The sequence below is a fragment of the Naegleria lovaniensis genome (genome assembly GCF_003324165.1).
Source record: "Naegleria lovaniensis strain ATCC 30569 chromosome Unknown tig004, whole genome shotgun sequence".
Lineage (NCBI taxonomy): Eukaryota > Heterolobosea > Eutetramitea > Acrasida > Naegleriidae > Naegleria > Naegleria lovaniensis.
The window spans coordinates 171,430-187,359 of NW_025407826.1; the positions used below are offsets into that span (position 1 = coordinate 171,430).

The 15,930-nt window shown below is 37.2% G+C and overlaps 8 protein-coding genes across 8 annotated transcripts; 5 read left to right on the forward strand and 3 right to left on the reverse strand.

Annotated features, from left to right (window-relative positions):
- Positions 1 to 22: 22 nt before the first annotated feature.
- Positions 23 to 2,092, reverse strand: C9374_011283 (uncharacterized protein; the record flags this gene model as incomplete). Its single annotated transcript, XM_044686921.1, has 2 exons — positions 23 to 614; positions 684 to 2,092. The coding sequence occupies 2 exons, from the start codon at positions 2,090 to 2,092 to the stop codon at positions 23 to 25; spliced, it is 2,001 nt and encodes a 666-aa protein (XP_044554452.1).
- Positions 2,093 to 2,185: 93 nt separating this feature from the next.
- Positions 2,186 to 3,421, reverse strand: C9374_011284 (uncharacterized protein; the record flags this gene model as incomplete). Its single annotated transcript, XM_044686922.1, has 1 exon — positions 2,186 to 3,421. The coding sequence occupies one exon, from the start codon at positions 3,419 to 3,421 to the stop codon at positions 2,186 to 2,188; it is 1,236 nt and encodes a 411-aa protein (XP_044554453.1).
- A 234-nt stretch (positions 3,422 to 3,655) lies between these two features.
- On the forward strand, positions 3,656 to 5,560 carry C9374_011285 (uncharacterized protein; the record flags this gene model as incomplete). The annotated part of the gene is made up of 1 exon (XM_044686923.1): positions 3,656 to 5,560. One exon carries the CDS (start codon positions 3,656 to 3,658, stop codon positions 5,558 to 5,560), a length of 1,905 nt encoding a protein of 634 aa, XP_044554454.1.
- A 214-nt stretch (positions 5,561 to 5,774) lies between these two features.
- On the forward strand, positions 5,775 to 6,806 carry C9374_011286 (uncharacterized protein; the record flags this gene model as incomplete). The annotated part of the gene is made up of 1 exon (XM_044686924.1): positions 5,775 to 6,806. The coding sequence occupies one exon, from the start codon at positions 5,775 to 5,777 to the stop codon at positions 6,804 to 6,806; it is 1,032 nt and encodes a 343-aa protein (XP_044554455.1).
- A 247-nt stretch (positions 6,807 to 7,053) lies between these two features.
- On the reverse strand, positions 7,054 to 8,908 carry C9374_011287 (uncharacterized protein; the record flags this gene model as incomplete). The annotated part of the gene is made up of 3 exons (XM_044686925.1): positions 7,054 to 7,277; positions 7,329 to 8,135; positions 8,257 to 8,908. 3 exons carry the CDS (start codon positions 8,906 to 8,908, stop codon positions 7,054 to 7,056), a joined length of 1,683 nt encoding a protein of 560 aa, XP_044554456.1.
- Positions 8,909 to 9,979: 1,071 nt separating this feature from the next.
- Positions 9,980 to 11,793, forward strand: C9374_011288 (uncharacterized protein; the record flags this gene model as incomplete). Its single annotated transcript, XM_044686926.1, has 2 exons — positions 9,980 to 10,871; positions 10,949 to 11,793. 2 exons carry the CDS (start codon positions 9,980 to 9,982, stop codon positions 11,791 to 11,793), a joined length of 1,737 nt encoding a protein of 578 aa, XP_044554457.1.
- A 268-nt stretch (positions 11,794 to 12,061) lies between these two features.
- C9374_011289 (uncharacterized protein) lies at positions 12,062 to 14,772 on the forward strand (the record flags this gene model as incomplete). The annotated part of the gene is made up of 6 exons (XM_044686928.1): positions 12,062 to 12,242; positions 12,397 to 12,869; positions 12,924 to 13,031; positions 13,087 to 13,394; positions 13,453 to 13,775; positions 13,856 to 14,772. 6 exons carry the CDS (start codon positions 12,062 to 12,064, stop codon positions 14,770 to 14,772), a joined length of 2,310 nt encoding a protein of 769 aa, XP_044554458.1.
- Positions 14,773 to 14,863: 91 nt separating this feature from the next.
- C9374_011290 (uncharacterized protein) lies at positions 14,864 to 15,838 on the forward strand (the record flags this gene model as incomplete). The annotated part of the gene is made up of 1 exon (XM_044686929.1): positions 14,864 to 15,838. The coding sequence occupies one exon, from the start codon at positions 14,864 to 14,866 to the stop codon at positions 15,836 to 15,838; it is 975 nt and encodes a 324-aa protein (XP_044554459.1).
- Positions 15,839 to 15,930: the final 92 nt, after the last annotated feature.

Here is a 15,930-nt window from a genome sequence, read left to right on the forward strand (position 1 = left end):
GCATCGTGAAACCTCAATAAAATTATGCAGAGTCTGATTTGTGCTTTCTTACCAATAAACACCAATTGCCAGTGTCGAAATAGGAATCAACAATGTCCACACCTTTGACCTTTGTGAGTAAAAGTTCGTCCAATTCTCCTTGCTTGTACACATGGCAGTAACGCTTGATTGTGACTTCATTGTCCTCGATGGGTGGTTGAGATTCATTGTCATCATCTTGTTCTTCTCCATGCGATAAATATTTTGCTTGCAACTTCCATGGTACGAATACATCTTGACTTTGGAATTTTCTCTTTGAACTTTGTTCTTGTTCAAAACTCCAAGCATAAATGAGAATTAGACCATTTGGTTTGGTTACCCTCACTAACTCTTTCAGGAGTCTGATTCGTCTCGCTACAGAACTGATATGATGCAAAACGGCGATGTTTAAAGTGGCATCAAAACAATTAGTCTTGTATGGGAGATTAAGAGCATCCGAGACAGTCACATCAAACCCTTTCTGAACACAAATTTCACACAATTTTTCACTTCTATCAGTTGCAATCCATATGCATTTAGGATTAAGTCCAATGTATTTTCCATTTCCACAACCAATGTCTCCCACCACAGAGTAGCTGTCAAATGATGTTCATATAATTGTTAAGGATGGTTTACCAGTTCAACAACCCCTTAGTATTACTTACTCTGGAAGTGATTTAATGAACTCTGCGACCTTTGGCCATGCATAATGTCTTGTATTATCCCAATGAGATGCAATGGTGTTGTAAGTCTTCTGAACAAATTCAAGCTCTAGGTTCGTTGTGCTTAGTTGTTGGGAATATGGAAGATTGTGAGCGACATAATCTTGTTGTTGTGAGTCACAAACTTCCACCCATTTACATTTACAAGAGCCGCTTTTTCTGACTGATCTAATGGTGAGTGAGACTCTTCGTTGCCTCTTTCTGATCTTTCCATTCACTCTGTCCAACTCACGGCACATAATAGCATGTCTCCACAAATACCTAGCTTCGCCTACAATGACTGCAAGAGATCTACGAGGTAGATCAACATATTTTTTCTCGATAACCTCGTCATTCACACATTTGGAAAAATACATGACCGTGCTACTAAGTAAGGAAATAAGGAAAAGGCCGTCATTAAAAGGGCCATGTACATCAATATGAGGTCGGATTCCTTGACCAGGTTGATACTCGTTAATAGTTAATTGATCTGCTTGATAGGATGCAAAATCAAAACTTGAAAGGTATTCATCGTTCTCAAACGATGGATCCTTTTCTTGCTGTTTTGTGTTCAACAAGTCCTTCATCCTAGGAATAATATTCTGAACATATTCTGGAATTGGATCTACATTAGCATTAAAATCAATCGACCTAATATCATAGTCAAATTTAAATCCATAGTGTTGAACTCTTCTCTGAAGTTCATGGACCCATTCATGTTGATCGACTTGCTTAATAATTTTCTCCTCTTCTTCCTCAGTAATAAAGTTCTCAATCACGAGCAAACCAGGAATTTTCACGTGTTCGGTTGAAGAAGTACATTCAATGTTCCAACCTTTAATGTGCTTCTTTTTTCTCTGTTCTTTGGTTTCTGTTGCCGTATCGGCGTATGAAACATGAAAAACTGGATGTTTTGAATTTAGATAGTTTTTAACTCTTTCTGCTTCTTCCGAATCTCCAAATACTACATAAATTTGAATGGTTGGATGAGAAGCATGAACAGGTCCATCATGATCATCACTCGAAGAGGCTTCTTGCTTCTTTCTCTCGAGCTTTTCCTTCTTTTTTCGTTTTAATTTTTGTTCCCTCACCATGACCGTTTCTACTTCCACATTCTCCACATTTTCCGATACTTCTTGAATGATCCAATCTTCATACAATTTATGTAACTCGGAACCTGTCTTTGATTCTTCTTCACTCTTCAAAACATTGCCCACATTGGTAATAAACAAATAGGGTGTCGGAACGGTTTCATCCTTGGGTTTTACAAAATAATAGGAATGACTGCTCGTGGAGGGTGTTGTTGTTGATGATGATTCATCACCAGGAGTGAAAGACGATGTTTCCGAAGATGATGCAGTTGTTGGATGCATTTTTTCAGACACTGGCGGCTGGCGTGCAAGCTGAAATTTGCACGAATTAAGCCATCACGAAAAGTGTCAATGAATAGAGATTAAGGAATATGTTTAACTATTAAGCGAAATGTATCTTCGATCTCGCTTGCAGTACAAACAAAAACAACACAAGCAACATATGCAGCCAGTACACACGCAACATCCAATCGCTGCAACACTTGCAGCAATAATCACCCAATAATAAACTTCACGAATGACACAGGTTGCATAATAGGACTCTTCAGCTTCCATGTAATAAACGAGACCGCCACGATGAACAGTGCGAGAGGTGGGAGCACCCAAAATTGGCAAAGCTCTCCAACATGTCCCATTGATACCCAAAGGAATAACTCTACTTTTACCATCTTCAGAAGGGTTGGCACTTGTGACTGTGAAAAATCCTTTTGAAATATAAACACAATCCTTATCCGAGACACAGTCCATATGGTCGTGACATTTAGAAATATCTTGAAGATTGTTGTTTTGAGTTGGATGTGTTGCTGAAAATGGTGGTTGTTGTTGAAGGATGCTGCTATTGGACTCCACAATGTTGGGCAATTGTCTATTACCACAAGTTTCAAAGAGTGGATCCATGCACATCTCAGTAAAAAGTGAGACAGGCTCATTCGGAATTGGACATTGAGAAGTAGACATTCGATATGAACCTGTCGATTCATCAAAAATTGAAAGCACTGACACACATGTATCAGATGTAGCACACCAAATACATGAATTGTCAGCTGCTCCGACACAACTCGTACAATCCGAGAAGGTTTTGCAAAAATTCTGTGCTTTCACAAAGGATGAAGAATGGCCATTGTTGAATTCTGAGATCAAGAGAAGGAAAATAAGAAGGGATACAAGGAGTGAAAATGGATTCAATAATTTAAGAAGAGGAGTGGTGGTCAATGGCAGTGATGATGAAAAATTGAGAAATTTCTTGGACGAAGTAGATCTCGATTGATTCAGTGTTGTTGATGATGAAAATTCGTACATGATGATGGAGTGCGTTGAACCTATTAATTTGTTGTTGAACCACTCATGATTGGGATCATTCCAAGGGCTTCTCAAAGCCCTGGATGAGAAAGCCTGGCTTGCAGTAATGGTTGGAGGGTGTTTCAGTTCCGAGCCGAAACCATCTGCTTGGAGAACAGAGAAGGCTTGTTCCAAAGCATAATTATTTTGAATTTTAAGAGGGTCAACAATATTGTTACTTGGTTCTTTTTCAACAATATTCATGACTACTCCTACCACTCCTCGTGTTGTTTCCCCAGTCCTTACATCCAAAGTATCCGTTAGGAGTTTCATGATTTTTTTCAGATTTTTTAATTAAAATTCTTTTTTAAAAGCTTTTTTCTTGAAATCAAAAGAAGGCAGACGACGATCTTCTTTGATAATATGAAAAGAGTCCACGAGTCATGAAACAACGAAAAAAGTTGTTTTTTCATATGGTGATCATTTTCTTGAGTACTTCACTTTTCTTTGGAAAGTCCTCAAAAAATTCTCTCGACAAACATACAGCAGTCACCTTTCACACATCACATGCTATTGAAATATCAATTACCACGACGCAAAGGATTTTATTTCATCATTGGTATTCTCAACATCTTCCTCATTGCTACGTTTGTGTATTTTTGGAAGTTATCGTCATCAATAACAACAATAAATTCTCACAACAAGGAAGATGTTTGGAAATCGACTTCGGAGCAAAATCAAATATTCACAAAACCTGAAAGATTTGTCATCAATGCCTTGTTAGATATTTCTAGGAGCGAACGAGCATTGAATGCTTTGAAATTACATGAAAAAAAGAATCAAAATTTGGATTCTGTCTCTAGAAAATTACTCTCTGACATGATTTATATTCGAACACGAGTGTCTACTTGTCAAAACTCTGATAATGGATTTGGTTTGCGATGTGGAATTACGAATCAATTGTTTGAAATGATCCAATGTATTTTTGTCAACTTGTATTTTAGTCATTTAGTGAATGCTCAGAAAGATGATGAAATCGAAGGACTTGGATCAAAAGTGGTGGCATTATTAGAACCAAATATTTGCATTTATGGTTCATGGACTTTGTGTGGATGTTCAAAATATGTTCCATTTTCAGAATTGTGGAATTTTGAAAAATTATCTCAATTTATTGGATCGAAAGAAGCGTGGCAGAGTGTGACAATACGATCCAATTATTCGACGCCAGAAGATGTGTTTTGGACAAATCAAGACAAAATGGATATTCCTTTCCCAAGATTGGATTTTCCATGGCATCGAGTGAACAAGGATACTTTTTTGAAAATGATGCAACAAAGAGTGGAATTGGATGGAATCTCTGTTGAAATGATGACAGCAGTTGAATTCGAAGAAATGGATTGCATGAGAAACGAGTTGATCCATGTAAGCTCAACACGAAGAAAATTGCTTGACATTTTAGAAAATGCAAACACGAGAGAGGATATGTTGATTCAGTTGGTAAAAGAACTCAACAAGATTTGCAAACGTCGAATTTCAGAAATGGCACGCCACAACCTATTGATCGATGATCTTAACCAAAAAATTTCACGTGAACTCTCTGTCGATTATTCAACTTTTCACTCATTTGAAGAAGCAGGTGCCAACAAGTTTGGATCTTATCAAGGAATAATGAAACCTAACAAAGATCAATATTTGACAAAAGTCATCAATCTAGGGAGAGTATACGCTTGGTACAATCCAGTGTTACCTCAAGATTTTCAACTATATTCAGAAATGTATTTACATTTGGAACCAAGAAGAGATTTGTTGCAAAAAATTGAAGACTTTATGAAACATCTCAAAACAACAGCAATCAACAAGAAATATCAAGTGAATTCTCAAAATGGAAGGACCATTGTCATTCATGTTCAAATGCCTGCCGAACATGAAACACACATTTATTACACGTGTCAACGACTTCCCATGGATCCAGTCACTAAAACATTTGATTGGATTAATTTCCTCCAAAATGATGTAAAGGTCACAAAGGGTGATTCCATTCTAGTCATTGGTTATGGCTTTCAATATGAATTACAAGAAATTCAATTTCCTGCTCAGAAAGTATTTAAGGAATTGGGAGCTTTTCTTTTCACACAAACTGAAATATTTGGAGAAACAACACTAGAAAGCATTTATTATAACTCTCTCTATGCATTCTTTGTGAGCATGAAAGCAGATGTATTTGTATCTGGAGTTTGTGGATCTCAATTTGGAAATCATGTCTTGTTTTTAAGGAGAATGCAAAACAAGAAAGCATGCATTGCCTCTCATGTCGATCAAAAGACCTTCTTTTCAGAAACACCCATTCAAAAACATGGTTACAATGAAGAAGTGGTGCAACGACAATTGAATCGAATCAAAGAAGAGGTATATCATTATCCTAATTTTGTGTATGGAGTTTTATTTAAGGCGCCTCGATGCAAATATTTATAACAAGCATTCATTGTGAAATTCATTTCCAACTTTGGGAAATTTGATGAAGCGCTGAGTGTCATGTCTCACTTCTTTTTGGCCATGCTGATATACATACGTAGAAACATCAAGATCTTAATCTTTTAAAAATCCATTTGAAATGATCTCATTGAAATCCAACTGAAAAGAAACAACCACATCCATTCATAACCATTCATTGTCGGATAAAAAAAAAATGACGTTTTCCCTTAAAGATGTATACAAGTATCTTGCCATGAACTCGATACTCGGAGGTCGAAACCTACTCTATGGCATTATTGGATGTTTCATGGTTTCAATTTCAGTATGGTTCCTCCTTCTCTCAAGTGGAAAAACCAGTACGCAGAACCATCGAAACCATCACGTTCCATTCAATGTTGAACCTCGCAATCCCATCTATGAAATGGCCTCTCAACTGCCTTTTCCAATCATTTTCCCTGTAAAAACCAAAACATCTCCTCCGCTCTCTGTGGCTTGCTATGCCAATGATCAAATTATTTGTAAATTCCTTCGAGAGAAAGGAAGATGGGATGTGTTTGATCATCAGGAAAAGATTTTGGCTCATTATTTCAACAACAACAACAACAATAACAACAACAGAAAGCAGAGATACTTTATGGATTTCGGTTCTAATTTGGGCTTATTTGCTTTATTACTTGCTGCTCAATCGAGTGATTGGAAAGGTATTGCAGTGGAAGCGTTGTTTTCCTCGATCATTGAGTTCAATGTTTATGCCAATCGATTAGAGAAACAAATTAAGGTGGTGAGTGGAGCATTGGCTGAAAACGGAGTTGGCAAAGTGAAAATGAAACTTGTTGCTGATAACCCAGGTGGTTCATTGGTGACGGATCAAGGCAATGTTGAAGTTCAGAGAATGACCATTGATGATATCGTTGAAAAGTATGAACATGAAGGTTTCATTCCCAAAGGGGTTGAGTTTGATTATGTCAAGATGGATGTGGAAGGTTGGGAAGTGAAAGCTCTGAGAGGAGCCACCAAACTGTTACAACAAAAGAGGGTAAAGATTTGGCATTTGGAATATTCCATCTATATCAAAAATGGTGGAGACGAACCCAAAGAGTTGCATCGAATGATGGTCAATGCCGGATATACCGTGTATTTGGATCCAGAAAGGACAAAGCTAATAACTTTGGATAATTACGAGGTAACCTCTCTGGTGGATGTCTTTGCTTTTAGAAATGACCTGTTAACATCCACAAATCTTTAATGTGTTTGTGTGAGCACACAATCTTTGAACAAATTCGTACAAGCTGGATCGCTTTCAGCGTTAGGTTGAGCTGAAACAAGGAGTACACGGTAAGAAATATCCACACACATCACTCAAAATACATGTTACACACAATAAAACGATCATTAAGGTTTTTTTATACATAAAATGGATCCGTTTTTGGTTTGTACAAAATTTTTTGGTGGATTAAATGGATTTCAGAGAATGAATTAATTTACAACAATGACTACTCATCCATCTTGATTTTACCTCTTGAGGGAATTGCAATTCGGTAATTCTTTTGTAACTCACCCAGAGGACATTGTTTGAGCATACCACTACCAGTGGTCATGGAATCATCGTCAAAAAAGAAAAAGGAAGTGTTTTGAAATGGTTGATATTTGGGATTGGTTGGGTCTTCTGTGAGTTGGCTGTCAAAAAATTTGTCATAAATATGAAGAAAGTCATAATCTAGATGTAAGGTTTAGATGTTAATTTTCCATCCACGATAATATAACTTACCCTCTCTTCCTGCTTCGCTCACCCAATAATTGTCAATATCAGTCGATCGCTCCTTGCTGTATTTTTCAGCAAACCCTCCAATGATTGAAAAATGTGAAATTGCCATTCCAAATTTGTCTAACAGCGATCTACTCGTAAAATGAATCACATCATTGTCCAAAAAGTAATTAATATCCTCTACAGGAACGTGAATAGTAGCAGCACATTCGTCTCTCCATTTTGGATTATCTCTATTAATTTCCACTACATCTTTGATAATTTCCTTAATACTTTTCGAATAAAAGTAGACTGTTTTGTATTGACCTCGTTTCAAATCCTCAAAATATCCTCCATTTTGAAAATGCGTACGAGTAAGCATACAACCTTCTAAATTGAGTTTGGATAACACTGTTGAAATAAAATGTTGACCATTGCAAGTTATTTCATCATAATATTGTTTTCCATTGAATCGACAACAAGTTTTGGCAATTGTTGCTAATGCCATTGCCACCTTTCTTGTTCCCTCAATTCTTGCAATGGGTAATAATTTGAGCTTCTTTCGCTCTGTATTTGTTCGAAGGTCACAAACTACATGCCTAGATGCTGACCATGAAAGAATTGCAGGTCCAACTTGAAGTGCCAGTGGGAGTATGCCTGCTCTTTCCTCTCCTATTGTATTAAAATCTTTCAAAAATACTAATCCAATCGTGATACTACTTGTCGAGGCACTTTCATTCATTAATTGATTCATGGGAAGAAAGACATCCAATAAGAATCGATCGGCACACACCAAATTTTGTAGCTCTGCATTTGATACATTTTCATTGCCTGCAGTGTGAATGTTTTTCAAATATTTCATTATTATTAACAAGTTCCAATATATGGTCAATGCAATTCAAAACACGATTATATCAACAGAGGTCCTCATTATTATGATTGCAATACTTACCAGTAAAAGATCGTTTCGTTTGTTTGAAACATGTAATACCATCCTTTTCTTCACTTGTCAAATTATCTTCATCCCAAGCATTCTCTAATATTTCCATAGCTTTGTTAAATGAGCAAAGTTGAGGAATAGGCAATGATAAATACGACGCATTACCAGTCAAGCTAGCCAAGTTGACCAAAGAGGCAGACGGAAATAGCAAGTAATTATTTCTATTTATCGACAAGGACGCTCCTCCGCTATTGCTAATGAATGATGATGATGATGATTGTATGAGAGTGGAATCTAAAACATGATTTGTAGATGGAGGAGATACAGAATGGTTGAGATTCTTATTCAAGGACGACATGGAAGTGTTGTTGTTGTTGACTCCTCCATGGTTCGTTGAACTTGTGGTCGTTAGAATGTGGTTATTTCCGTGTTCACCACCACCCAAAGTCGAGGAGGATGGTATGATCATCGCTCCACTCGTACTACTGCTTGTATTGAATATTGATTTGTTCTTGTTCAGACACAAAATTTGATATTGTTGTATTTGTTCGGGAGTCATTTCAAAGTGTTCAAGACCTTCTCCTCGTTCCAAACGATTTTGGACCATTTCGGACCGACTCATACTCGATTCCGAGTAACAAGGAAACATTTGAGCTTGTCCCATGTTGTTGTGGTTGTGATTAGGTTCTGAAATTTGAGAGACACGATGGTTGACCTTTGATGTTTTTGGATATTTGCCGATTGTATTCGGAGAGAGGAAGTTGTTTGATTTTTTGAAAGTGCTGCTGTTATAATTGGATGATGAAAGATGGCCGAGTCCTCTTCACTTGATGTTGTGGTATTTTTGTATTCGTTGTTGTTCCAGGATGATGAACAAATATGAACGTTGAGAAGAGTTCTTCTATTGAGGATGCAAACGCTTGGGTTATTTCTAAAGAAGGACGCAAGATCTAGATGAGAGATTGACAATTCAACTGAGCGTTAATCACTCGTGCAGGTTGTGATATTAATAACAGGGTTGAAATTGAGCTCAAATGCAAAGAGGGTCTGTTTTTTTTGATGATTTTGATTTTATTTGGACTGGAGGTTCTGTCATCAATCATTGAAAGGTATCATGTCGTTTTATCAAAGAATAATATTATTAATTTCATTTTGGGACGTTTGTAGACAATTTGATATATAATATATAATTGTTGATGAAAATTCATAATGCAAGGAATAGGAACATTAAAAAAATTATTTCGCCCACCGTGGGGCTCGAACCCACGACCACAAGATTAAGAGTCTTGCGCTCTACCGACTGAGCTAGACGGGCAGACATTACAAATGATTCTATTAATGTTTTATTTGTATTACATTAATGAGGGTTAAATCAAAGGTGAACTCGTCGTCACTCTGCAGCTGCGTACAAGAAAGCTCACACCAAGAAGTTAAATCCTCAAGAGATATCGAACAGAAAGAAGTTTCGTTCGAACCGTGCACCATTTGGTTCTTTCCAAATCTGATCTTTATTGAACAAAAAAATGCAAAGAGAACATTCCAAAAGGCAGAGCATCATTTTTGTACAGGGGCTACCACATTGAGAGGTATTCACTGCCAAAGGTCACACACAACCTGAAAATGCTCGTCTAGATGCAAAAGCCAACGCTTGCATCCGCTCATTCATTCACAATACAAAAAAACAACTGGTCTGACAACTGCCATCAACACTTTCCCTTCTATACTTTTAAATAATATGAACCAGTCGTTACTGTCGTCAACACCTAGCTTTGCCGCTGACACCTTTTCCATGATCACAACTGCTGCTCTGTGGGGTGCACTCTTGACGTGTGCGCTCATTGCTCTCTATATTCTGAAATTGTTTTATCAAATTTATAGAAATTATTCATTGGTCAAACACATACCTGGTTCTTGGCAGGTGGCATTCGCTCCCATCCATATTCCGCTCATTTCGCCCATTTGTAACTTTTCCAACGTGAGAGGTGTTTTAAACTGTGCCAAAAAGATTGGAGACTCTGAGAATGGTATTTTCAGAATGTCAATGGCTAGTCAGAACATTGTTTGGTTGATGGGTTCGGATTACATCAAGCAAGCCACTGTTTCATGGGGTCACAATATTGGAAAACCACAACATTATGAAATCTTTGATATATTTGGAGAGAATATTGTGAGTGCCAAGAATACAGAATCATGGAAGAAACATCATCGAGCTTGTTCTCCTGCATTCTCAACACGTAATTTGGAATATGTGGTGCAAGTTGCAAATGATACTGCTCAAATGCTTCTCGAGAGATGGTTCAGAAGGATGAACTTGGGCAGTGATGCTACTCGTCTTGCTGCTTCTTCCACCTCAACGATGGAAATCAATGCCACTGCTTCTACGACCACTCCTTCCAAGACGAACAATCGTGATCACAACAAGCTTGTTGGTGGTGAATATCAGTTACCCCCACACTCGGTCCTATTCGACGGAAATGAAATGGCCGAAGTAACCATGAACGTTTTACTCAATGCTGGTTATGGACTTTCCAAAACAGCACTATTTGCCGACTCGGAACGAAAGAAACACCTCTTGACTGCGGAAGAGAAGGCACAGGGAGAAGAGTTTTTGCATCATATGGAGTCGCGTTGGCTCGTGCTTTGATTTTACGTCGATTTGTCGATGAGCATGAACATCCATGGTTGTATCAATGGTTATTGAAAGCTTTCAACATTGAAAAGGGTTTGAAAGCAGCTGGAGAGGTTCTAGATCAGATCATTGCTGAACGAAAGAAAGAATTTGGAGTGACCATGTCCTCCTTCAATACAAATGAAGAGAGAGAACAATTTTTCGATTCTGAGGATGAAAAGAAGGATTTATTGAGTTTACTCGTCAAGGCTAATTTAAGGGATCAATTACTGACAGACATGGAAATGAAGAGCAATGCTTTTGTGGTGCTCTTGGCAGGTTATGAAACCACTTCATCCACACTCCAATGGTTGGTGTATGAACTTGCAAAGAATCCTGATGTGCAGAAAAAGTGTCAAGATGAAATTGATCGTTTATTGAATCATGGAACAATTCCTTTCAGTTATGAAATGTATAATGACTTTCAATATTTGAATGCAGTCATTATGGAAACATTACGTCTTCACTGTCCTACCTTCCAAGTCGATAAGATTGTTCTCAATAAGAATACTCGAATTGGTAAATATGACATTCCTAAGGGTACTCATGTCAATATTCATATCATGGGACTCAATTTGAATGAAAACTATTGGGAGAATGCCAACAAGTTCGATCCAGAACGATTTGCTACCAAAGAATTGAAAGAGCAAGCTCAAAATCAAGCAACTTGGATTCCATTTTCATTTGGTAATCGAAGATGTATTGGATTTAAATTTGCACAACTCGAAATTATTAGTGTTGTGATTCAATTATTGAAGGAATGTAATTTCGTCTTGCTCAATGATGAAACAGTGGATCCAGTGTTCGAGCAAATGGGATTAACATTGAAACCAGGAAATTTAAAGGTTGCCATCACATCACGACGACGACAACAACAATAACACAACCCAGAATTCAAGAATGGGTGCAATGAAATAGTTTGGATGATCCACAACAACATCTATCGCGCTTGACTCTTGGTATCAAGCCTAAGCTCTCGTTGATTGTAAAAACAGCAACAACATAATTAAACACAAGTTATTGAATTTGCGTTTTGCATAATCGGCCATCAATTAGATTTCCTTTTATGTTGGAACAACCCTGTTGGGATGAGGTGTGTTGAGAGAGCTTTGAATTTCGTGAAAGCAGTTTTCCAACTCCGAAGAAAAAATGCCTACATCCTCTCCGTTCGATACCACTAATGCTTCATCGTATCATCATCAGGATACTTTAACGAACGGGAATTATCATCAAGATGATGAACATTCATCATTGCTTGGAGGCAATCATCATGGATTTGCCTCAACATCGGAAGAGCGAGGTTCTATAAATTATTATGGTCAGCAGGAAGGTTGGTGTGAAGCATAATTTCATTCTATAATTTTACAATATTCATGATGATGGTGAATTTACGCAAATCATTGAAACCCGAACCTATATGTGTAATCTTTGAACATTGTTATAATGAAAAAATCAATTGGATTTTTTCAACTCCTATCAAATAGTTCAACAAATGACTCCGGAAGCAACTCAATCATCATTCCTGCAATGGAATTTGAAAAATTCTGAGGGTACTTTTTGTGAAATGCAAGAACGTGAAATGTTAAAAGAGCATGAACAAGCTCTAGCTGAATGGGAGCTAGAACAAAAGAACAAGACCTTTTACCAGCGATGGTGCCCCAGTTTTGATTTTATGACCTCTTGCTTCAGGGGTTGTAGAGGAAGTGACGAAAATCCTATTGTTGACGACGGTACGGCGGAGCTGCATGTGCAAAGAACGGACGCTAGACCTCAAATTGTGCCAGAGTCATTGAAACCAAAGAAGGAACACAAATTAGGAGAGTTATTTGCTACAGCAATTTGTGGTAACGATATTACAAGCTCTTGCTTGTATGTTATTGGTGTCTGTATCAGTTATGCTGGAATTTGGGCACCTATTTGCCTCCTAATGGTGAGCTTTTTACTGTTTTTGTTTCGGGTATGTTGAGTAATATGTAATCATTAGTGACCTAAGGCGACGGCCAAACAATAGTCTATTTATGCTGAAGTGGGTTCTGCAATTACTTTGAATGGGGCTAGTTATACCTTGCTTCTTAATACCACATCAAAGAAAACTGCTTCCTTAGCAGCATGCTTGACAGTACGTATTTTACGGTTTTACGAATTTATTCATTTTAATTTTCGTTCCTTAAAAGATCATCTCGTATATTGCAACAGCGGTGGTTTCTGGAACATCAGCCATTGAATATTTGAAAAACATTCCATACTGTGAACACATTCCTCTCATACCATCCACTGTTATTTTACTTGGTATTTTTGCGTTTTTGAATCTTATTGGAATTTCTGAAAGTGCTTTTGCTGCTGCCATTATTTTTGTTTTCCACATTGCTTCTCTGTCAATATTAACTGTATATGGATTTTTATATGTTTCAGCCACTAATAGTTTTGAAATGCTTCAGAGAAACTGGCAATTAAGTAGTGCATCATTCTCTGCATTGGGAATGTAAGTGTGAAAAATTTTTAAACTTGAATTATTTAATTTTTTATTCATGTTGGGTTAGAGTCAAATCAATTTTCTTTGGTTTCGGAGCTGCCATGTTAGGTGTGACAGGATTTGAAAGCAGTGCCAATTTTATTGAACAACAAAAACCAGGAGTATTTCCAAAAACATTACGAAATATGTGGACATTGGTATCATTTTTCAACCCAGTTCTTTGCTTTATTTCTCTATGTGCTCTTCCTCTTTCTCAACTAACTGATCCTAAACAAAATGCTAGCTTGCTTTCTCAAGTTGGTAGAGCTTCTGCTGGACCTTGGCTTCAAATTTTGCTTTCTTTTGACGCTGCTTTGGTTCTTAGCGGTGGTGTTTTGACAGCCTATGTTGGTAAGTCATGTGTATTCATTTAATATTTGGTATGAACAATAATAATGTTTGCAATTTGTGGAATTTTGGATAACACCTAGGTATTGTTGGGTTGGTTCGTCAAATGTCTATGGACAGAGCTCTTCCTGCATTTTTCCTCCAGGTTAACTCATTCCGAAAAACGAACCACTTCATTATTATACTTTTCTTTGTGCTTTGTGCCTCCATGGTTACCATTTTGAATGGTGACATTGATGCTCTTTCAGGAGTATATACTATCGCTTTCCTTTCCGTAATGATGCTTTTTGCAATGGGTGACTTTTTACTCAAATACAAGAGAGGTCAGATTAAGAGAGACAGAAGAGCAAAAAAATCAGTGATTGTAATTGCTATCATTGGTGTTGGAACTGCTTTATTAGCAAATATTTTAGAAAATCCAGAATATTTGAAATATTTCTTTATTTATTATGCAATTTGTGCTGTCACAGTTTTAGCAATGTTTTGGAGAGTGAAAATTATGAAATTCATTATTTATCTTGTCTACTCCAAACTCAAAGAGTGGAACATTGCCAAATCAGTGACCAACAGGATTCTCAAATTCTTGGTTAGACAGGCCAAGGACGTAAATAGCCAATCCTTCATTTATTTTGCCAAGAACGATGCAATCTCCATGTTGAACAAGGCGGTTCTCTACGTTCGTGAAAATGAATTGACAGATTGGATCAAAATTGTGCATGTGTACAAAACTGCCAAGAGTGAAGAAGAACACATCGAACAACAGAAACTTATCAGTCGATTGAAAAATGACTGTAAAACCTTGGACGAAATTTATCCAAGAATGAGAATAGATTTTGTCGCCATTGAAAGTGAAAAGGGTTTTGGCCCTGACATTATCAGATTGATTGAAAGTCGATTTGGTATTCGAAAGAATTTAATGTTCATTTCCTGTCCTTCCGTAAAATTCAAGGTCAGCGACCTTGGAGGAGTTCGTATCATTACCAACGATCACCAAAACTGAAACTAGTTTTTTAATTAAATGATTGTCTGAGATTTTGTTCCAATGAGCGTTCTCTTTCCCAAATTCTCTTCTCACAATCAAAATCCAAAAAATGTCGTCATCTGCCCAGCAGCATGAGAAAACACATGACTCAAAAGATGAACATCACACCACAACAACGACACGAAATACCATGCTGGCTGGAGCTTTGGCACGATGTGGAGCAGCAACAATCATGTACCCGATTGATGTTTGTAAAACTCGAATGCAATTTCAACGAAGAGCAAATTCCAATTTTCGTACCGTCTATCGGAATACATTTCATTGTATTAATACCATGATTCGAACAGAAGGATTCGGAATTTATAGAGGATTATCACTCCGATTATTCTACATTGGACCTGGAGCAGCCATTACGTTTACTGCCTATGAAAAATACAGACAAAGCGCAGAAAAGGCAAGAAAGAGTGGAAAGAGCGTTTTTGAAACTGGAGCAATCATGTCATTACTTATGGGAGCTGCAGGTAGAGCATTGGAATCAGGCATCAAAACACCTTTCAATATTGTAAAACAACATTTACAAGTGGAGGGACAATTAGCTGTTCAAAAAAATAGAGGACTTGTGAAATCAGTGAAATATATCATTGAGACGAAAGGAATTCGTGGTTTGTTTGTCGGATATACCGTGACACTGCTTCGAGATTTACCATTCTCATTTCTATATTTTTCAAGTTATGAATTTATCAAAAACAAATCACAACATTTTGGAATACCAATTTTGAAGGATTACACAGCTGTTCGAGGAGCTTTAGCTGGATCGTTTGCATCAGTAATTACTCTCCCTTTTGATGTTATCAAAACACGGATACAAACACAGCACAAAATATCAGCAGATTCACATTACTCTGGTTATCGAGATGCAGTAGTCAAAATTTTCAAACATGAAGGATTTGCTGGATTTTTTAGAGGAATAACACCTCGATTAATTTATACCATTCCCTCCACTAGTATCACATTCTACATGTATGAGTTTTTAAAGAAGTGGTTTCATATTAACACAACTGCTGCGGATAGGCTAAAGGAATAGAAAGTAGCGAAATTAATCCTTCTTAAATATAATTTGATTTGTGAATCATCCAATTCATAGCTTATAGTTTATCTTGTACGACAATAAATTGA